The following is a 24,229-nucleotide window of genomic DNA, read 5'->3' on the forward strand; positions in this document are numbered from 1 at the left end:
CAGTTTGATAAATAAACCTAACTGAAATTAATTATTGTTATCTTTATATTATAAAAATTTTATTAAAAATAGTATATAAAAATGAATAATTATTAATTATTTAAAAAGTTAAAAATATAAAACAATTGTATACTCTTATGTGTTTCTATTAGGGTCATTTATTAGAACACACTTTTAGGGATGACAATTTTCCGCATCCCCGACGGGAACCTGACTTCCCCAACCCAATGGGGCTGGGATGTGGATTGTTTTGGCGGGGTGGGGATAGGGACAGGGATTAATAGGAATCCTCGATCGAGGTCAGGGTCGAGGTTGGGGATGGGGATTAAGGTCCCCGGCCTGTCTTGACCCCAATTATATATATATATATAAATCATTATTTATAATTTCAAAATTTTATTTATTTTAAATAAATTTATTTTAAAAAATACTATTATCTAAAAACATTTTGGGGATTTGGGTCCCTATGGGGAACCCATCCCTGTCGGGGATCAGGGATGGGGGTTAATTTCAGAATTGGGGTTGGGGACGGGGAATATGATCCCCGCCCTGATGCTATTCCTACACACCTTATAGTTTTATATATTTACTTAAACCTAACTTATAGTTTTCATTTTACTGAAACATCCCATATATTTTATAACTTATTTACTTAATCATCTTTTATTAAGGAGTGTTTGTTCTGTCATTAAGCCCATGATTTTTTATTCCAAAAAATACCCATAACACTTTTTTTGTATAAAAAAAAAACTGACCAAATATAGCCAATAGAGTGGTTGCCCGTGTCTTATTAAGGGCAAAAATGATATTTTTATTTTTATTTTCTTTTGATTAAATTTATTTAAATGAACATTATGATCAACACTGTCATTTTCCACTGTCATCTAATGGAAGGTTGATTAAATCCATTGCAAATTATAAGTGGTGTTTTAGTAAAATGCTAATTATAGGATAGATATTAGTAAATCCATGAAACTATAAGGGGTATTTTAGTATGTGACCATTTCTATTATTTAGCTTTCACTTAATAAATCCCGTTCGCACGGGTCCCCGCTAGTTTGAAAGTTAAATTGTAAATTGATTGCTTTTCAACAGTAAGGCCTTGTAGTTTAAGTATCAGAAAAAAAAAAGAAAAAAGAAAGTCTTTGGGGTTAAAATCTTTGTATTGCCCATTGTATCGGTTGTATATATTGATACAGATGAATATGATACAACGGAATGACACTTAAATTAGGACATTTCACCTGTATCATAACGTTTAAGGTTGTGTTTGATATCATTGCTGTTTATTCATGAAACGTTTGGGATTGATCAATACAAATAGGAGTTAAAATATGGGTTGTCATGTCACACAATCATTTTATGTGTTTCTTTGTTTTTTTTGTAATTATATTGTTTTCTTCATTTTATGTATTTTTTTCATAATTATTTTGCAATGACATATATACAATGGAAAAAAATAGAAAGTTGAGGGTAAAGTTGGAAAGAAAAATCAGGGGTTTGACTAAATTGCAACATTCTCATGTTTTAGTATGGTATAGAAATTTCTATGATTTTCTATGTTTTTTTTTGTAAATTTTCTTTGTATTTCTTTGTTTTTTTGTAATTTATATTATTTTCTTCATAATTATTTTGTAATGACAATATATACAATGGGAAAAAAAAGAAAATTGAGGGTGAATTTGAAAAATAAATTCATGGTGTTTTGAGTGAACCAATTGCAACATTCTCATGTTTTTTAGTATGGTATAGATATATATTATAGCCTAATAAACTAAATTCTATTCACTATTTCTTTTCTATCATTTTGGAAATTGAATTTCTTTCTAACAAGAAATACCAAGACATGAATATAAACCAAATGTATCCAAAGCAGTCAATTCAATTAGAAGAGGAAACTGGGTGGTTCGACAAAGACCTACCTAATCAGAACTTGAGTTGGGTCAGTCTTTCTACAGAAAAGGAAAAAAAGAGTTGGGTCAGTCTGAGGATCTATCCACTGTATAAGTGGACTTGCATTTTTGAATTTTTGGATTCCATGGTCATTGAAAGTGATGCACTTTTAAATCCCTTTCAACTTTGAAAACTCTCTCGCAGATGTGATATGCCATCATTGAATAAGATCCAACCTGGGTTGCCCGGATGGAAGACAAGACTCAATCTAGGCCCAATTGCCCAATCCTAAGAATTGGGCCTGTAGCCTAATGTTGGACCAAGTTTGCTATGTCCAATAAAGGCCCAGTCTGCATTGAAATTTGACATGTACGTATGTATATATAGTTGGATAGGGTTCAAGTTGCCTAAGGGCTAAGCCCAATCCCATCCCAAAAAATAAGAAAGCCCAAAGTTTCAAATCCAGAGTTAAGCGGAGGATAAAAAATCCAAGTCCAATTCATCTAAAATTGATCGTTTGAGGCTTGAGTTGGAACCGCTCAAAGTTGCATCACCTTTTAACTGTATCACTATATTTGGTTTAGTATTGATATTAGGAAGATTGTAAGCCAATTTCATGAATAATTCCTTGTGCTCTCATTTATTTTTAGTGTATAGGAGGAAGCAGAGGTGGCCCAGGCCCACTAATTGAAGGGTTTAGATTGACGCAAAACCGTCAGGTAGAACCGGTCAAGGGTGGTGATGAATTACCAGCCCAAGACAATGGTCGACATTGATGCAAAACGTGGCTAATCTCTGTCCATGGAAACCCCGGTTTTTGTTGCTACGTTAGGGTGATTCGTGATGTAGTTACAATGCGGGTTTGCTTTAATTTTTGTAGAAATACAGAGGGAAGAGAAGATAAGAGAAGAGAAGAGGAGAGGGAGGGAGAGACAAGAGAAGAGAAGAGAAGAAAGAAGAGCTGAAATTAAAGCTATCTTTCTTCTCTTCTTCTTTGATTTTCTTTCCTCTTTCGCTTCTCTTTGATACATTTTTTAGCCGTTGAATAATCTACCGTGTTCCACCATTACTTTTAGCAGGTAGTTCTTGTCATCAACTTCTTCATGCTTTGTTTCCTATTTTTCCATTTTTTTGTTCTTACCAATGATACTATTGAATATGTTTTGATTTCATGGTTAGCTGAATATTGTATTATTATTATTATTATTGGTCATTTGTGAATGAATCTATGGCGTGTTCACTCTTGACCAGTTCTGTAGCCCGTTGTACACACCTTTGTTTGTATCGCATTCTATTTCACAAATGGATCGGATATATCTGTTTAGTCATATAATCAACTTGAAAGCATTATTTGTTTATTAATTGGATCAAATTAAAATATTGCTTGATCCAATTCTATTATATATATAACATATTATTTTTTAGATCTAAAAATCTTTAAAATTAAGTTGGATTTGGCTTTCAGAAATAAATTTATTATTTATTTATTTTATATTTAATTTTATAAATTTATGCTAATTTTTATATAGATTTACTGATATTTTAATTAAACCGAATTTGAATCTATGTTTTATATATCCATGGTACATTGCATATTTCTCATATTGTTATCAAACAATCAAAAATCTATGTCACTATATATAAGGCTGTGTTGCTGTGTTAGATTGAAAATTAAAAGAAAACATATTTATATAGGTTTTCATTTTTCATACCTTCTCCTTCCTTTTTCTTTCAAACCAAACACAGCCTTAATATTTTTTCATATCCTTCTATCTTATTTCTCATCAAATCGAATACAGCTTTAGGGGCAAGGTTTATAAATACAAAATCGAAAAAAAAAATGAATGAATAAAAATTGTGACGTTTTGGAGCTGTTTACTACAGGTTGACCATTTTGCCCTTTTAATTTAGAATAATACCAAGCCCTCAACTTTATAATGGCTCCGAGCAAGATCCGCAGAACCCTGGACGCGGTGAAGGATCGGACCAGCATAGGCCTGGCCAAGGTGAGCAGCAGCCATTCCTTGGCTGAGCTCGACGTGGCCGTCATAAAGGCCACCCGCCACGACGAACATCCCGCCGATGACAAGCACGTCCGAGAGATACTCAGCTTCACTTCCTACTCCAGAGCCTACATCACCGCCTGCGTCAACATGCTCTCCAGGCGTCTCAGCAAGACTAAGAACTGGACCGTAGCCCTCAAGACCCTCATTCTCATTCATCGCCTCCTCTGCGAGGGCGACCCCGCCTACGAGCAAGAGATCTTCTTCTGCACCCGCCACGGCACTCGGCTCCTCAACTTGTCCGACTTTCGCGACGCTTCCAAATCCAACTCCTGGGACTTCTCCGCCTTTGTCCGCACTTTTGCGCTCTACCTCGACGAGCGACTTGAGTATCGTATGCATGGTGGCAGGCGTGTTCGTCGCAAAGCGTTTAGAGCCGACGAGGACAATGAAGAAGATTCCCCGCCACCGCCGGTCTGCACCACTCCCGTCCATGAGATGAACACCGAACAAATCTTTGCAAGGGTTCAGAACCTGATGCAGCTCCTTGAACGTTTCCTGGCATGTCGACCAACAGGTGCAATTTGCGCGCCCATTTGCTAGCTATTTGCTTTAATTTCGTGCTGTTATTGACTGAGAATTGAATTTGTGTTTGCCGATTGACAGGAAAGGCGAAGAACAACCGGTTGGTGGTGGTTGCTCTGTACCCAATACTGAAAGAGAGCTTCCAAATATACTATGACATAGCAGAGGTAATGGCAATCTTGGTTGACCGGTTTATGGAACTTGCAGTCGCCGACTGTGTGAAGGTGCATGGGATCTTCACCCGGCTATCCAAACAATTCGACCAGCTTGACATATTCTACAACTGGAGCAAGTCGACCGGGATTGCTAGGTCATCCGAGTGCCCGAAAGTTGAAAGAATCCTTCCAAAGAAGCTCCAACTCATGGACGATTTCATCCGTGATAAGTCCATCATGTCTCAGAGGACACCCAAGAAACAAGATCTTGAGACGCTAATCGTGGAAGATCAAAGGGTACATGCAGCAGAAGTTGTAGAAAACTTGACAAGAATCAAAGCATTGCCGCCACCTGAACATTTTTCTGAAATCAAAATCGAGGAAGTGAAGGTGAAGGAAGAGGTTGAGCGAAAGGAGAAAGTCACTGAGAAAAGCAACCCTCAACAAGAAGCAGATTTGTTGAATTTATGGGACGATGCAGATGCAGCAGTTGCAAGCGAAGAGCATGGAGAGAAATTGGCTCTGGCCTTATTCGATGGCACCGCAGCATCGCCGGCAGTACCCGCATGGGGAGGATTCACATTGGGTGGTTCCGCAGACTGGGAGACGGAATTGGTTGAATCGGCCAGCAATCTATCAAATCATAAGTTGGAGCTTGGTGGAGGTTTCGATATGTTAATGCTGGATGGAATGTATCGACAACAAAAAACGGCTTATGCTCCGACGACCATGGGTAACTATGGAGCCGCCGGGAGTGCAAGTAGTGTTGTGTTAGCTTCTTCCGGGAAGCCGCCAATGCTGGCATTACTCCCACCACCAAATTCCTGCAATGGTGCCACAGAGGTCTATGGCGATCCATTTGCAGCTTCTCTATCAGTGCCACCGCCTCCATACGTGCAAATATCGGAGATGGAGAAGAAGCAGAGGCTACTGGCGGAGGAGCAGTTCATGTGGCAGCAGTATGCAAGGGATGGAATGCAAGGGCAGCTTGGACTGGAGAAATTACAGATGAATCCTTACAACATGGGGGGTTATAACTATGCGTATATTTATTGATGAATGCTTTGGATGATTAGGGTGTAAAGTGATTTTGGGACGGTAGATAATGTGGGAGGGCAATTTGCTATTTTGAAAGGGCATTTTAGTTACTACACCAAAGCATTGGTGGCCAAACCTTTTCCTAGGGTCTACCATGCAGAAGTCCATAATTTTGTAATTACATTTACATCCCGGGTAACAAAATCCGTTTTTTATTCTTTATTTTCCAAGTTTTCATCATCTAGCACACGTGGCACTAGAATAAGCAATCTTAATCTTGAGATGGATAGGTGATGTATAAATTGGTAAACATATGGGATTAGGATTGGACGTATTCGATGTGGGATTCCTTCAAAAGAAGCTTAAGGCTTCACTAATATAGGATATTTACTAAATTACCCTTGCCAAAATAAATTAAAATTGAATGTTTTCACTTGTTCATGTTCTTTTAGAAATGATTGTTTCAGAATGAGAATTTTATTTATTATTGTTCAGGAGTAACATATACGTTTGGCAAATTGTTTTTGGAAAACGATGCCGATATGATTAATACAAAATATGGAGATAAATTATAAATATAAATTTGTAATAAAGAAAAAAAACAAGGGAATGACCTTATACTTCTTGAAATGCTGATATAGATTTCCTTAAATTTAGTGTTTTTGAAGATTTGATGTGGATTTTTTCACTCTGGGCTTTGTGCTTGATTGGCTTTGAAAGATGCTTTTCTAAGAAGTGCTTTTTTGTAGTGGCTTGATCTTTTTTGGAGAGATTGAATTCAAATGTGTTGTAGAGAATTAAGATATTTTCCCTTCTTTCTTCTCTCTTGATTTTGAAGTTGTTGAAGTTGGCACGAGCTTGTGGTTGCTTACAATCCTCAAGTGTTGGTGTGTGAGAGTTTTTGCAATGTGATTGTTGAAAAAAATAGCATTTTTTCTTCCTATGCAAGTCTATTTATAACCAAGGGTTAGGACTGCCACCTCAGTCCACTTATTTAACCAATCCCATGAGAGTGGGGTGTTGGGTTAGGATTAATTCCCATACATACACCATTATATAGGAATTAGTGGTCTTGCCACAGGACCGCCCCGTTACGATAAGACATGGGCCTAATTGGACTTAGTACACTTGGATCCTTGGGTCACCAATTCATATTTATGTAGACTTGGGCCTTAGGCCCCTGGAGGCCCATATTAACTTGGGAGGGCTACCATGTATTTAAGCCCATTTATTTGGCTTAAATATTCACATGTCTACAAACAAATTTTTGTTCTATACAAATAGAAATAGCATTTGGGTAATGAAACTATTTCTTAACATCAGTTTTGCAAATCCACCCACATTAAGCCTAAAATTAACCATAAAAGCACATGTCATTGTCATAGTGATGCCTTCATGTTGTCACAACCCATAATTTCTTTCCATTTTTGCCATAAACAGATGCATCTGACCATGTCCACAAGCACAAATTGGGCGTTGATTCTTGACTTCCATACTTCATAAAAAACAAGCAAAACAAAACACAAGCACATTACATGTAGAGGTTATCAAATGTACTTAACAAAGTATCATTTATGCAACCCATTCATAACCAAAGTGCCATTCTTCTAGTCATTGTTACACTACCAATTTACCAAACCATACAAAATAAATGGAAATCAAACTATCCCAGGCCATCCTATTGAATCAACTATTGGATTTGCAATTTCTCGTCGAAGGTCTGCCATTTTTGGCACATTATCTGCATTCACTTCATTATTGATCACTTGATGTCCATCGTCCGCATTTTCTTCCACCTCAAGATTGTCGTTTCCATATTCATTAAAAAAATAATCATCAATCTTATCTCTCTTAATTTCATTTCGGACAAAATTATGAATCACACATGCAACTACCACTATCTTGCATTGTGTTCTCAAAGAAAATGATGGCATGAGTTTTAAGATTGGAAATCTTGCTTCAACACACCAAAACACCACTCTATAGTGTTAAACTCCTCTCTCGCACCTCTTGCACGTCTTTGTCTTCGAAAATTGGACAAATGGTATCTCTCTCTCCTCGAAATGGCACAAAACACATAGCTAAATATTTATCACATTTGATGGAAATCCAAAAAGTGGTAAGAAATTTTAACTTGCGGTGGGAGAGGAAAACTGACATTGGGTCTAGTTAGTGCTTCCACAAAAACATGTGAATCATTGGCGTAGCCTTCCTGCATACATGAATGTAAAGCACATATCAAAACTACATACGCATAATACATTTTGTGTGGTAACTTGCTTCCTACCACGATACGGGATTTGTTGGTTTGATGGCACACATGCATGAATATGTGTCCCATCTATGTCATCAATATAATCCTAAAAAATGAGAGAGAACAATTAACTCAAATATCAATGGTATGGTATAAGTCTTAATAATCATGACATTAAATGTGAATATTGGCTTACTTCATGATCAGTTTCTACATCTCCCTGTGCACTAGATAGAGTTGTCCCACCCAAGGATCAGCGGTATTCGAAAATCTGATTTCGAATTCGATATTCGACATGATCGAATCAAACTCGGGTAATTCAAATATCTAATCAGTCGAATTTGGATGTCCTATTCTTACTGAATAGTTAATCAAATTCGAATTCGGATATGACCTAATTTGATTCGATAAATATCTGAATTTGATTGATTATTTAATTCTTATAATATATAAAATATTTTATATAATTTATATATTTATATATTTTATATCAATAAAATATTTATTTTGTATATTTATTAATTATCTAAAATAATTAATTAATTGAATTCGAATCATATCGAATATTCAAATATTTAATTGGATTCAAATTCGGATATCGGATTTTCTAATCAGATTTGAATTCTAATATTGTCTGATCCGATTCGAATTCAATCTGTTTACATCCTTAGATATGTATCGCATTGAAGCCTTCCCGATACGCCCCTATAGGGGGTGTTTTGGGTTGACAGGTTCAAAGGGTAGATCGGCCTTAAACCAGCCCCTCTAAACCAATTTAAAAATAATAATAATAAAAAAAACATGAAAAATAGTACCAATATAGGCTGATACACCCTATCGGCGTATCGCCCTGTATCAATATTTTGAACCGTGATCCCACTCACAGCAGTTGCATCACCATGAATATTGCATAGCTCCGGCCACATGGGACAACCAGCAGTGTGAAATTGCTTTGCCTTCAAATGGTCCCGAAGTCCATGATAACATACAACATTTCATTAGATATTGTCTATGAACCCAATCGGTTACTTATTGTATTATTAAAAAAAGAAAAATCAAAACAAATTCACCTAGATATATGCATCCCAAACCTCATGGTACGAGTGGTCGGGTTATATCCAAACCCAGTGTGCTTAAGTAACTTCTCAATTTCCCTGTTTCCAAACTGAATGACTGAATAATCATTACCAGTCTGCTCACGAAATTGCTTCTTAATGACATTTTGAACTTTTCACGAAACTACGTGCCTTGTTGAAGGTTGTGGTTGGTCGATTTCCCTTCTTGAACTCTTCAGGCATCAAGGTGATAAATACCCTCATCGCTCACACTCCATCTTGCTACATCATAATGCCTGTCTCTTTCATCATTAGCCTGACTTGTAGCAATCTCGTTTCCCTTTTTGACTTGATGCCATCTCTTTAATAACCCATCACATATCACTCCATACTTCCATAGTTCTAGAAACATTCTAATAGAGATGTTATAACACGACATGTCAAAAACTACCATAGAGATGTTACAAAAAATCCAATAAATTAACTAATAACATAATGTTTTGACTCTTTTGTCCACCAATACCAGCTTATCTCACTAAATATTCTGCATAACTAAAGAAGAAATACCCATTACTTGATCCTTGCCCATCACCCAATGTTGGTCCTAGTTATTAGAGTCTTGGAAGGGGTAGACTGGGTATTCTATTAACCTTTGGCATCAGCTTGTTTTAGTCATCATAATCAACTTTTAATTGATAATTAATAAAAAAAGCAAAGAAAAGAAACTGAAATCTCCACCAGCTGACAACAAGTTTCGGTCATGATGGGTGTGAGAACTTATTTGCAACAGCTTGTTTTAGTCATTATAATTAATTTTTAGTTGATAATCAACAAATAAAAAAAATTGAGAACTGAAATCCCCATCAACTGAAATCAACTTCCGGTCATGATGGGTGTGGGAGCTTGTTCCGTTTGATTTGCTTCATCTTGTTTTAGTCATTATAATCAACTTTCAACGAAAAAAAAAAAAAGAAAAAATATTGAGAACTAAAATTCCCATCACCTGAAATCAACTTTTGGTCATGATGGGTGTGAGAGCTTGTTCCATCTGATTTGCACCTTCTTGTTTTAATCATTATAATCAACTTTCAATTAATAATAAAAAAAATTGAGATCTGAAATCCCCATTAGCTGAAATCAGCTTTCATTCATGATGAGTGTAGGAGCTCTGAAATCAACAAACATCTCATTTAATTATATAGTGGAATGGGTTTCTTGAGTTACATGCATCCAACTAATGACGGTGGTGTTGAAGCTCTCTCGAGGGCCAATCACATGCTTTAAAAAGGGGATTGTTTCTTTTAATGGCTTTACAATTGTTTCCAGGGGCCAGCTTGTGCAGCTATCACTGAATACATCTAAAAGCCCATCTTTGCGTCCTGATCTTCTTTTGGATAGCTTCGAATTCTGAGTATTTTGTTTCGTTTTTTCGATGAGGGGAAACAAGAAGCCCAAGCTCTACATCTACCTCAAGGTCCTCAACTCCATGTCTTCTTCCTTTGGTGGAGGTGGCAGCTCAACCAACACAGTGGCGTGGTGGCGACTCGGCTGCAGTAGCTGAACCTAACATTTGTGTTGGGGGTGGTGGTTCTCGGAAGGATGAATGGGCCTCGGAGTTTCAACCTATTCCAAATGTACAGAGATTGTTAACGGCAGCACCAATAGAGTGGAAAAATGTAGCTTTGGAATGAAGATTGGGAGGGTATATTTCTTGAAATTTTTAGCTTTGCTTAGCCAAGAAAAATAGCTTTTCCGATGAATCTTGTGTGACATAGATGACCCATCTTCTGGTTTTAACCATTCATTGCAAGGTGGGGGTTCTTCGGAGTTTGAAGGCAATGTTGGGGGATTTGGGATCGTTAACAAGGCTTTGCGTAGGAATCCATTGAGGAAGAGCTTTTGGGAGTGGTATTGTAATAAGTACCGCCAGTGGACTCCATGCCGTCAGATGCCGGTTGAGTAGTGAAATCACCGGTGGTGTACTACACGGTTAGGGTTCGGAGGAAAAACAGGAGAGAGTTCAAATGAGTGGATTCTTTTCATTTTTGTCCTTTTCTATCTGGTTCAACTTCATTCATTTCATTAACAGAGTTCAAACATTAACGGAAAATTCATTTTGAAGAGGGTGACGCGCACACACCCATTGGAGGGTTCACGCTTCCCATGAACCTAGGGATTCATAGGATTCACTCTCAAAAAATTGAGAGAAAGTTCTAAACAAAATTTGTAGAACTTCTTACAAAGTGCCAATTGGTTGGTTGATAAGGTCTTGACTGGTTAAAAAATTAAATAAAAAACTGTAAAACTCATTATGAACTCAATTTCCTTCATATCTCTATCTTTCAAGTTCCAACCTAAATATAGCCTAAGAGATCTATTAGAGAGCAAAAGTACCAGGAATATGATGATTTGGGGCATACATTTTTTGGATTATAGCAGATAAGGGCAATTTTAGGGCCCTAATATCAATAAAGTAATAATTTTTAAAAAAATTCAAAAATAGGTTAACTTTTTAAAAATAATATCAATTAAGGGTAAAAATACTATTCATTTTTTTCCTCTTGCAATCCATTCATCACTGCCACCGCCCGCTACCGCCTCCGGCAACGCCTCCGCCTATCTCCGTCCACCTTTGCCTCCGCCTCTGGCAACGTTGCCGAAGGTGGGTGGAGGCAAAGGCGGCGATGGCAGCACTGGTGGTCATTCCTTTGCCCAACACCGCCACCTCTTCCTCTTCCTCTGGTAACGTTGCCAGAGGTGGGTGGAGGTAGAGGCGGTGGGGGTGCTGGTGGTTAATGCCACCACCTTTGCCTCTGCCTCCAGCAACGTTGCAGGAGGTGGGCGGAGGTAGAGGCGGTGGCGGCGCTCGGTAGAGGAATGACTACCAGCGCTATCGCCGCCGCCTCTGCCTCTACCCGCCTCTGACAACATTGCCGGAGGCAAGTGGAGGCATTGTCGGAGGCGGCAGTGGACGACGGCGGGCGGCACTAATGAATAGATTGCAAGAGGAAGAAGATGAACAGTGTTTTTGCCCTTAATTGATATTATTTTTAAAAAGTTATCATATTTTTGAATTTTCTTTTAAAAGTATTACTTTTATTGATATTAGTGCCCTAAAGTTGCCCTTATCTGTTATAATCCCTATTTTTTAAAAAAATTCAAAAATAGGTTAGCTTTTTAAAAATAATATCAATTAAGGGCAAAACACTATTCATCTTCTTCCTCTTGCAATCCATTCATCAGCGTTGCCGCCTGCTGCCGCCTCCAGCAATGCCTCCGCTTATCTCCGCCCACCTTTGCTTCTGCCTCTGGCAACATTGTCGGAGGTGGGCGGAGGCAGAGGCGATAGCAGTAGTGCTGGTGGTCATTCCTCTACCCAATGCCGCCACCTCCGCCTCTGGCAATGTTGCTAGTGGTGGGTAGAGGCAGAGGTGGTGACGGCACTAGTGGTTAACGCCACCACCTCCGCCTCTGCCTCTGGCAACGTTCCAGGAGGTGGGCGGAGGTAGAGGCAGCGGCGGTGGCACTGGTGGGTGGAGGTGGCGGTGTTGGGTAGAGGAATGACCACCAGTGCCGCCGCCTCTGCCTCCTCCCACCTCCGACAACGTTGTCGAAGGCAGAGGCGGAGGTGGGCAGAGATAGGCGGAGGCGTTGCTGGAGGTAGCGGGCGATGGCGGGCATCGCTAATGAATGGATTGCAAGAGGAAGAAGATGAATAATATTTTTGCCCTTAATTGATATTTTTTTAAAAAAATTAACATATTTTTGAATTTTTTTAAAAGTATTACTTTTATTGATATTAGGGTCCTAAAGTTGCCCTTATCTGTTATAATCCCTACATTTTTTTCCATAAATTAGGACAAATTTATGAACAAGAGCTTTCTTTTTGTCTTTTTACTAGAGATTTGTCCTTTCAGCATCCAATTATACGCAGCAAGCAGAAAAAAAAAAATCTTTAATCATGTGTAAAGCTGAATGGGCACGGGCCGCTGTATACCTTATATCCTAACTCAGCAGCTTTAAATAGCAAGACAGTGTTTGGATTGTGGCGGTTTAGCACCACAGGTGCTCAAGGTATTTATGCTTCTTGGATGGTTTCCAACTAAGAAAACAATCATGTCATGAGTAATGAGTCATGAGTCCTAGGGTGGCAACAAGCGAACTTTGAACTGAACTCGAACCAAATTTACAGGCTTGATATTTTAAATATCAAATAAAAAATATTTTTATATATAATTTTTTATTTTTATAAAACATTTTTCTCAAAATCAAGCTTGAGTTTACGAGTTTTTTACTTGAGCTAAGTTCGAACTCAAGATTCTAACTCGAATCGTACTCGAGCTCAAGCTCAAGCTCAAGCCTTATACTATTCGACTTGGCTCGAATCCATCATCATGACTTGTATGAAACGGCCTAAAATGGAAAAAAATTTAATTTAAGTTTCAACTACATTGGACTTGGGAGCTGGGCCCTTTCCAAATTCAACAAATGTTTAGCCCAACTCGACCCATAACATTAGTGCTCCTCTGCTAAGAGAATAAGAGCACCAACAGTTTCATGTTGCTTCAGATGGCATTGACCCAAAGGCCATAGCCTATAGGAGATGGAGATGCAATCCTTGGAAGAGAAAACTGTCATAAGATTAACAGAACAAAGGGCAGATCATACACCAAATCAAAACGCTTGAAGTATGATCAGAAAGTGAGAAGGCGTGCCATCCCAATCTCCTAGAAAAATTGTCTGTTGGGACCAACAGCCTATGTTGTTGAGAGAAATTTTAAGAATATCACGTTATTATGAGAGTGGATAAATTAATAATTATCACTTATTTTAGTTTTATAAAAAAGAAAGACATGAGCATAAATAGATGAACGTGGTCAGCCTAAAATCGCTCTCAACAACCTATGCATTTGACCCCAACAGCAAAATGCCATGGGCGTAGCCTGGGGTTAAAAGTTAAAACCTGAAATCATGGCCTTTGGATGTATTGGGCCCCACCTTAACATCACTTCATCCAATTCAAAGTGGTGCCACATCAGTACATGAAGAGCTGTGATTCATGGCTTTCATAGCAGGTATTTATCCAAATCTGACAGCCTGAGCTGTCAACAGGGCTCTGCATGTATGACGCGTTAATTCACTCAGCCATCCAGAACTAATACTGTTATACACACTGTCACTGATACAAGCAAGGAGTCTTGTGAGTTAACAACATGTCATGCAGCAGGGAGAGCCCTATTGACAGCATAGGCTGAAAACATGGGCAGCCAAAGTTTTCTTCGGACATGGACATGATGGTGGTATCTCCATAGCCCTTTGGGTCCCATTAACGCATCTTTGGCTCCAGTATCTTTCTCATTGTGCAAAGGAAATTAGGATGGTGAGGTGGGCGTGACATGTATATCGTAGCTCGTAGGTAGCTCCTGTACCTCTGAAAACCCTTGGCATATGACGGTACCAAGATTTTGATTTTCTCTCTAGGAGACGGAAGAATTGGAATTGAGCGATGCATGACAGAAGTCGTTACCTTTGCTTTGCCCAAACAGAGTCACTAATTACAGCTTCAATAATGTCTTCTTCCTCTGCTCTCCTCTCTTCTCTTCTCCTCCGTTGATACCACCTCCCGCGCATTGCAGTTACACGAGCGATGGGCATGAGACAATGCATGTGGGATTCCTGGGATACCTTTAGCACTATTTATAGATGGAAATAGAATTCGATGTGAGAACTGAGAACAGTTCATGGAATACAGTGTGGGGTCCTATGTTTATTCGGGAAATTAGGACCCAACAACATTTGATATCCAGGTGGGAGTTATCTCGATCTTAACTGTCATGTAGCGCATCAGCAGCACAATCTGGTTTCTACATAAAAATTGGAATCAGTTATTACCCATTGTAAAGAAGGGTAAATTGCAGATTAATATCCTGTATTTTGGATAGTTTTATTTTAGTACCTGAATTCCCCAAAAACCGTCACTTTAACCCAACACCATTAACATATATGTTAAAGTGGGTAATAAAACAATCCAATTGCCTTTTACTATCATAAACAACCAAATATGTTTATAGAACCGATCGATGACTTGGTCTCTTTCCATATGCTGCCTACATCGATCGAGGGGACTTGCTCCGTTCATCGAAGATTGTTTACTAATAGTGGTTGCCGGTTGGTCATGGAATATAATTCTTGACTATGAGACTGCCTATAAGCTCATTAACATAATTTAAATGGATGGTCTGATCTGAAGTGATAAATGTGTAATGCATGAAGAGAGCAGCCATTAAGTATATACGCCAATCAACTACCTCAATTACTTATATGGCTGATATATGGGATGTAATGGTTAAACAGTACAGCCATCTAATGCAGCTACTTGGGACACAGATGGAGTAATTAATATGTGATCCATTCATTACATAAATGTAGAATCAAGTTGAGTACAACCTCATTTTCCATTTCCCATACACAATTTCATTGTTGAAGCACTCTTAGCCACTATTGAGTTCATCAGAGAGCCCTTTCCCTCAAGGCAATGTAACATTAATTATAACATGCATGAATGATTGTGATGGAATATTGCTGCACCCTTAATTGGCTGCTTGAATTGCCGTTAGGCACTTGTACTCTTATCAGCCAATCCCTACACCAATTGCTCTACTGGTTAATATTACCAGCAAAAACCTTTAGGAGGATCTAAAGGTTTTTCTAAACTATCCAGTCGATTCGGTTGCTTAGACAATTCGACCCAGCTGCCATCTAAAATTCCACGTGTACAAAGTCCTTTTACTTAGTTGGCAGAAACTGGGCATGAAGTCTCCACATTTGCCACGTGTTGCATGTTTGAGGGTCGACATCTTGAACTAAGCCAGCAGTCCTGCACCTAGAGATCAACTTCATCAAAAAAAGTTAAAACCAGCTAAAATTACTTAAATCAGTTTCGCTTGTGAGGAAGTAATTGAAAGAAAAGGATGTGATCAATTGTTTAATTAACCAGGCAACGGGGGACCCCCTTTGGCATTACACGGCTTGTGCAATTTTAGCAGTTATGTGATGAAATGAAATCGCCAATCAGTCAAAGTTATCCGTCAATATAATTAAACAGTAGGGCACCCTTTGTACATCTGTTGTTTCACAATCTAACCCAACCATTTGTTGGACCTCCCATCAAGCCATGTTGGGCCATGGATAAGAGTTTACTTTGTTTAGGTCATTCGAAACTTCGGGTTTCTAAGTGGAAGATAGTGAAGGAAATAATACATGGAATTGAGAGTTCAGTTAGGGCACAGCTGCCGCCCCCCCCCCCCCCCCCCATCTCTCTCTGTACTATCGGAATTCAATAGGAGGGAAAGACCATTCTTCTTCTTCTTGGCTGGCTGCCCTGCCCGACGAAAGGTGGTTCTTCCTTACTAGTACCTCGCTTCTCCCAACCACTGACTGACCTGGTTGCTCGCACAACATATGCTACGATCTGCCGGGTCTTTCCATATTGATTGCGCGCGGGTCTACGAGACATGGGACTTAGGGCAACTCTTACTCTTACTCCGGCTTCAGGCGGCGGCCCGGACGTGATGGAAGCATGTCGTATGTAGAATGTACACGGTTGGGTAGTAAGAGGATGAGGCCTTCGGGTGTTCGCCTTTTGATTTAGTTTCCGGAACGGCTTCTGCTTGCCGGGCAACCTCACTTCATTCATGCATGGGCGTTCCACAGACGAAAGCGAACCAATGCCTTTCCTTTAGCGGCCGCGGTTCGCTGTTGGACCGAAGAGTATATTTCATTCTTTAATCTTTTATAAGATTCATTCATTATATTACTGATCATGTAAACGGAGACCTTTCTAAGGTTCCCTAGATCTTATCCCACCAAGGTCGAGGTGTTCAGATCAATGCCATCTAGGGTTCGATCAGTGGTAGCTGGGGTCATCTTACCAGGAGCAGATCGTAGGGTCTTATAGACACGAGACTGAAAGCTCCGTAGGGTTTACCCACTCTATCTAATAGTATAGGGGGTTGACCCACTCGACTAAACACATACACACACTTGTGTGTGTGGTTTTGAATTGTTGAACCTATTCAGGTGCTGTTTGTCATCTCCTAGTTTCTTTTATCCATTTATAAACAATCTGCAGTGGTCCTAGTAAATGCATTATGCATGCCCAAAACTTTTTGTATAAGCAGAACAGAAAGAAATGCGTTTTGCTTAGAAACCATGCCTAATTTTGTTTTGCAGTGAAGTTTTGTCATGGACTCATGGGAGCCGCCATTTCTGTTGGGTGAACTGTGCAATCGTTCCATTAAATTCTCTCTGCAATTAAAATTACCAAAATGGCATAAAGTCGTTAATAAAGTACAAATTCCATTTAATTTGTGTGTTACATTAATATTTTATCATACAATTAAGAAAAAAAGGTAAAGAATTAGGGCGTGTTCTTTTTGTGGATTTTGAGAGGGGGAATGTTGGTTAATGGGATTTTGATTCTCATTGACAAAAAATCTCATGTTCTTATCCTGAACCTATCTTCTAGGTGGATAAATAACTTTCCCACCTTTGGGGAAAGTTGCTAAAACTTGAAAGGGACAAAAATGCTCATTGTAATAATGGATTTTTATGGATAAAATGGTCATTATCTTATTTACATGGGAAATAAAAAAACATGGGTAAATGTACTTACCCAAGTAAATCTTTTTTGGAAAACAATTACTTTGATAAGTGCATTTACCCAGATAAATAACTTACTGAATTGCGAACAAGGCCTTAATGTTTCTTTAGATCCTTGTCTCATTATTATTGAAAGCGGAATCAGAATAATCTGATTTCAACCATTTGGTTGGGCAAAATTGGCATCCTATTCTTATTTCTGGTGAAATGGTATTTTTCCATTTGAGGAAATGGGTGGCCATTCACTCCCCTCCTTTGGAATGAGAATCTATTTCAGTTGATGAATTCAATTCCAATTCCAATTCCGGTTTGAACCCAATAGGTGGGAGGAATAAATCATTCCAATTCTAACAATAAACCAAACAGACCCTTAATGTTCTAGAATCATATTGTCGTAAATCCAAAAAGATAAATAATTAAATAAACAAATATGATAATTAGAATAAAATATAAAAAGGAAATATACTTTGATAAAGTAAAGATAAATTAAAGAAAATAATCACTTTATCATTGATTGAGCTCCCCCATTCTCCTCGACATGTTATAATAACATGAAGAAATAAAAGTAGCCAGGCAGAGGTTGAAATACAAAGTTGGCCCAGTGCTACTGGGCACAATAAGTTTCCAAGTTCCACCTATAGGAGAAAAATTTTTGCAATGATTTTGGTATGTTGTAAGGTAATGTTAATAAGTGACCATATATATATATATATATAATATAAAATTTTACCTCAAATATTTTAGCAACCCAACCCAACCCAAGAATATCCATGTTGAAAGGAGCTTAATAGCTTATTCATAAATGACAACCTAATGAATGATATTTATAGAGGGCCTGACACATTTTTTTTTCTCAAATTGAAAGATTTGTGTCTATGTACCATCATACCTTTATTAATGAGTATTTTAAATCCTGATTGGATGTATACATGCTGTTGTGCAATTTGGGGTATCAGGAGGGCATTTTTATTCAAACTCAAAAAAAAAAATCTGGTTTTTCTTTTTTCTCCCCCTTTAATTGAATTAAATTTGTTTGTAATTAAATGAAAATGAAACTATATTTGTGAAACTTGAAGGGTATCTTTCCTCTTGGAACAATTCTGATACCCTAAATACAAGAAAATCATTTCAAGGCGACAGTTTAGAGCCAACGGTCTTAAATACCACCACCATAGGTAGAACTAAGGTGGTGGTTTAAAAGAGACCACCACTATATTGGACGGCAGTCATTGTATCAATTTATATCTTCGAATCAGATATGCAAAAGCTCTGCTCCATCCCACGTTCAATAAGGCCAAAGCTTTTAACAGCAGAGAACCTTTTGACAGAGGGAATCCAAGAGATCAATCAAGGAGAAGGGAATAAGACCTCTGCTACTTCTCACGTTCGCGAAGGCTCCATACAATCATTGTTTGGCTGAGAACAACTGAGAAATCGTTGGCATACTATTAAGGATGGGGAAATACTAGCATTTCTGGTTCCAAAATTATTCCGTCCCAATAGAAGATGTATACTACGCCATGAATGGATGATGCCAACTTGGTGTGCAGATAGAATTTATGGCTGTTCACTCCATAGACCTGTTCTCAAAACTCTCTCTGTGTGTTCAATTGCAAACCACACAAAGTTGATTATCAAAAATAAAAAAGAAAGAACATTTAATTGAGTGACTGACAAATAGTGAAATTATGTATTCTTGGTCAAATTTGTTCTTTGACTTGATGATCATCAAATTAATGGAATAGCTTTTGTATGGGTTAGACTGACGAAACTTGCCATTTACAATCATACAAAGGAAATGTAGTAGTCATCCATTAATGTAGGTTCAATTTGTATCCACAAATTTTGCGGCAGCCTTCATTGTTCCCAGACATAAGAGCTGAGAGCATAACAAGGATGGATATTGTTGGCCACAACTTCATTTCTATCCCATTAGCTGAGAATATTTTATAGGGTTTGCATATGTGGCTCAATCTTTGTTAGGCACTGAGGCATACTCTCGAACACCCCATAGCCACTAGACCTTAGTTTAGTACCCTTCTCTTCAGGGCAATGCAGTCTTCAAGAACATAAATGCTACATCTCAGTTGTAGCAAGAATGTGATGGATCCCTTTCTTGCCTTTGCTGAATTACAAATTTTTTGCATATTATATTCATTCATTAAACTTCGACCCATCAGCAAACTAGCCAACCCCCTTGCGGTGTGATTGTGGTATTATTTTATTTATTTATTTAGGCTTAGTTTGGAAAGAGTGTAAATACATAAAAAATAATATAAAATATAAGGTTTTGTACTATACAAATTTGTATTTATACTCCTTTTAAAGACTCAGTTTGGTAAGAGTATAAATACAAATATATAGAGTGCAAAACCTTATATTTTGTATGTATTTGCACTCTACATGTTTTTACCTAACACCACACATCTTGCTAAAAAGCTAGGGCCCACCACAAAAGTGGGACCCGCCATGTATGAGATGTGTGGTATCAGATGTTGTTGGTAGGGTGTTGGAACCTATTTTGTTGGCAGGTGATTCGGATTTGAATTACACTCTTTCCAAATTGAGTCTTATAATATATAAAATTCAATGTTTCTAAAATTTCAAGTTTTCAACAACTTGGAGTGAAATGAAATAAAACAAAATTTTGTTATTTTGGGTGAAAAAAAAATAGTTTCATTTTTTTTCAATTTATAGAAGGTATTTGTCAATATCCATGATTTTAATTTTTTTAAACAAAACAATTGTTTTTGTTTGAAAAAAGAAACAAAGTGGTGCTTTGTGATCTTGTTTGATCCAAGGTGTTCCGAACCAGAGACATGAATAGATAATCCTACCAACTGGACGAGGCTAAGGAGGAAGGGCGAAGCCGCGCACCGAGATCTACAACCAAGAGAAGGGTTAGAGGCCCAATGAGTTGTTCCCCAACTAGGTACTTCGACGCTCAAATCAGTAAGATAGAGAGGGATGTGGTTGGGACGAGTAAGTTGAGATAGCGCTGGTCCGAGCCGAAGAGATAGTGCAAAGAAGTATTCAAAAAGTGCAAAGTTCCAAGAGTCCCTTGCCTCGAGCGGGAAATACCTACTTATAGTTGATCATCCGTGTCTCAGATGGATAGGGCTTCCAGGGTTGTTAAGATGAGAGTGTTCGCCGAGGTCTTTGGGAGGTTCCCTCTTCTTCAGCGAAGTTTGTTTCCTTGTTTGTGTGGGATACTCCTTCTTAGTCATGCTCTTTCGTTATGCGTGGTGTTGATGTGGCCTGAAGGGGGGTCGTGGAGATTGCCATGTGGCATCCTTGGCCAGATCAATCATCACCCAAATACCACTCCCCCAGTTCCAAAGTCAATGAGTATAGTGCTTGGTCGCGGCTGGGTGTGGAAGAGTTTTGCGGTCCTCAGTTGAAGAACTCTAGTTTCTTTGAGTTGGCTGGCTTGGGGTAAGACTGTTTTGCTGGGTGGACTGGATGGTTCAACGCTCATGCCGTTTCCATTACGGGTTGGCAGACGTGTCATTTTGTCCTCCCAATGTCACATGCATGCAAAGTGCGGTGCCGTTGATGTGAGCTGATCTGGATTGTTGGCCGCTTCTATAAAAGGGGAGGTGGTGAACCATTTTACTTTGTCATTTTGAGTGAGCGATCATAGGAGCTCAGTGAGTGTTAGTCATCGGCTAGTGTTTCAAGTGTTCCGTGGTATAGCTTCTTCGGTTAGATGTCTTCATCTTCCTCCTCGTCCTCTTGCTCTTCCTCTTCGTCTAGTAGTGCGCCCAATAATGAGTCCGAGCCAGGTTTCACCTTGAAGCTACCGTGCTCATGGCCTACGAGATTAACACCCACGGAGGAGGATGCAACCCTTCAAGAGGCCAAGGTCGGGGAGATTGACAAGGCCGAAGTGGGCTTTATGTTAGAAGAGGGGCTCGACGCTCCTGCATGGTTTGGTAGCCGCTTTACGTCTTTGCCCTGTAGGTTAACACCTGGAGACATGGCCCGAACTGGGACCCTTTACTGCGTTCCTGAGGAGTACAAGCTGAGGTGCCCCGACATCGGTGAGGGCCACCTTGGCTCGGTTGGGAGAGCTTTGCGTCTATGAGCACAACCTGATAGTTAGGATGATTTTTCCTCTAGCCAATCCAACTAATGTCCAATTCCTTTAGGTACTTGGTTAGCTTTCTTTGTTATTGCTCAGTTCACAACATGGACATCACCCTACCGATGTTCACATACTTCCTACACCTGAAGAAACATCAGTAGGGCTATTATTACTTCTCAGCTTGGCAACACAATAAGGTATTCGTCGGGTGTCACCTTGTCTAATCCGAGGTGTTTTGAATCGAGGACACAATCAAATAGTCATATCAACTACACGGGGATGAGGTGGAAGGACGAAGCCACGTATTGAGATCTGCAACCAGGAGATAGGTCAGAGGTCCAAGGAGTTGGTCCCCAGGTAGGTACTCCGACACTTAAGTTAGTAGGATAGAGAGGGATGTGGTCGGAACGAGCAAGTTGAGACAGTACTGGTCCGAGCCGAAGAGATGGTGCAAAGAGGTATATAAAGAGTGTAGAGTTCCAAAAGTCCCTTATCTTGAATAAGGAATACCTACTTATAGTTGAACGTCCATATCCTAAATGGATAGTGCTTCCAAGGTTGTCGAGATGAGGGTGTTTGTCAAGGTCTTTTAGAGGTTCTCTCTTTCCCGATGAAATCTGTTTCGTTGTTCATGTGGGACACTCCTTCTTAATCATACTTTTTTGTTACACATGACATTAACGTAGCTTGAAAGAAGAGGCCACAGAGATCGCCACATGACATCCGGCCAGTTCAACCATCACCCAGACACTTTGTTACACTCTTATGAGCTGAAAGAAAGAGAGAGAAGTTAACTTGAAAGTCCCATCCGATCCTAGGGTCTAATTGATGTGATATAAACCCATAAAAGCGACCTTCATAAATGAATTAGAGGCAATGCATAGTGGGCCTGGTAGGACCTGTCTGAGGGTTTATCTAAAGTAAGCTAGCCAAAGGGATTGAAAACTAATTTAATTTCTAAAATTGTTTGAACCTATAAATGTATAAATAAATTCACCTAATATTAGATAAGTTCTTCTTTGTGTTGTTTCTGTTCTATCATAAATGAGCGTTGGTGCACATTATTTTCATCGTTTCTTTTTTTTTTTGTTTGGAAATGTTGTTACTAGGTAGGATGTTTCTAAGGCAACATGAATGCATTTTGTTTGGTAACGGTGCTCTATATCTGTCTTCTGCACTGGTACCCATTATAGGAAGTCCACGTCACTGCCACATCATATTCTCATTGGCGGCAACAAGCTCCAAATTTAGAAAACGTTGAATTTGGCATTTCCTCAAACCACGCCTTCTTGATTTTCAAAGCATAGTTGAGAGCACTATTTTTTATGGAAAAACGATTCCAAACATATTACTGTTTTTTGAAACACCGATTTTTCTAATGTAACACTGATGTATCACTGTTTTCTGGAGCAACGGTGCTGATAACCAATGGGGGCATTGCGTACTCTACATGCAACAATGTCCTCTGATCGAGATGTGATTGGCTGATAAAAAGAGATTATTTGCTTGCAAACTTTTGTTTAAGGCAAATGTTATGCTTATGATACAAAAATTATTTCGTGAAACAAAAAAATATGAACCATATTGATAAAGTAATCCCGGTTAAAATATTTAATGTTGTTAAATGTTTTAATGTGATTTATAAATATACTTTTTGAGATACAAACCAATGATAAAGTGAGACATCACAATCAATGAATTTAATATTGTTGAAGGTTTTAATGTAATATTGTTTAGGCATTGGAATTTTCTCCATTCCCGTTGGATACCTGATTTATTTAACCTGATGGGATTGGGGATGGAAATTATTTGTGGAGCGGGGATGAAATTGGAGTATAAAATCCCTAACCTGTCTTGACCCTGATTTTATATATATATATATTATATTAAAAATAAAATATTATATATTTTTTAAATATATTTATTTTTAAAAATAATATTAATTAAAAAATTTTGAAAATTCAGGCTCCCACAAGATACTTAATTCTGTTAAGGAATCAGGGATGGAAAACAAGTTTTCACCCTAATGGATTTATTTCATAATCAGAATCGGAATAAAAAATATGATCCCTACCCATTACCATTCCTAAATGTGTCACATCAATTCATTTCTTCAACATAATATATAAAACCCCACAATTGGCGAGGCTCCAAACAATTTTATTAAACCAAATTGATAAATGCCAGTTCGGCCAGTGCCAATGTAAAACCAATTAAATGTGTGAAGTTGTCATTTTCATTTCGGTGAAAATTTGACGTATGTCTAAATTTTTTAATAGATCCAAGACGTGCCACATGTTGTATGTTCACATGGTGAGGACATAGCAGTCCGGATTTCCTACTAACTTCCCTCTACTCCCCTCTCTACTAACCCATTAAAAATATTCCAGTTGTCATTAATACCTATTAGTATAACGATTGACTAATGCCTTAATTAATCCCTCTGTTAGATATTATTTAAAAAATAATAATAATTTTTATGCATTAATTAAATATTT

General features: G+C 38.4%; 1 protein-coding gene across 2 annotated transcripts; it reads left to right on the forward strand.

Moving 5' to 3' along the window:
* The first annotated feature begins 2,763 nt into the window (after positions 1–2,763).
* On the forward strand, positions 2,764–5,896 carry LOC104606793 (putative clathrin assembly protein At1g03050). Of its 2 annotated transcripts, none has more exons than XM_088888729.1 (3): positions 2,764–2,972; positions 3,778–4,473; positions 4,563–5,896. In XM_088888729.1, the coding sequence occupies exons 2-3, from the start codon at positions 3,831–3,833 to the stop codon at positions 5,690–5,692; spliced, it is 1,773 nt and encodes a 590-aa protein (XP_088744855.1). In that variant the 5' UTR covers positions 2,764–2,972; positions 3,778–3,830; the 3' UTR covers positions 5,693–5,896. The 2 variants fall into 2 exon arrangements, with proteins under 2 accessions (XP_088744855.1, XP_010270464.1); XM_010272162.2 differs by having other exon boundaries at positions 2,798–2,972; positions 3,805–4,473.
* The last annotated feature ends 18,333 nt before the right edge of the window (positions 5,897–24,229 follow it).

This window comes from Nelumbo nucifera, chromosome 5, assembly GCF_055504915.1.
Source record: "Nelumbo nucifera cultivar China Antique chromosome 5, China Antique-T2T, whole genome shotgun sequence".
NCBI classification, from domain to species: Eukaryota; Viridiplantae; Streptophyta; class Magnoliopsida; order Proteales; family Nelumbonaceae; genus Nelumbo; species Nelumbo nucifera.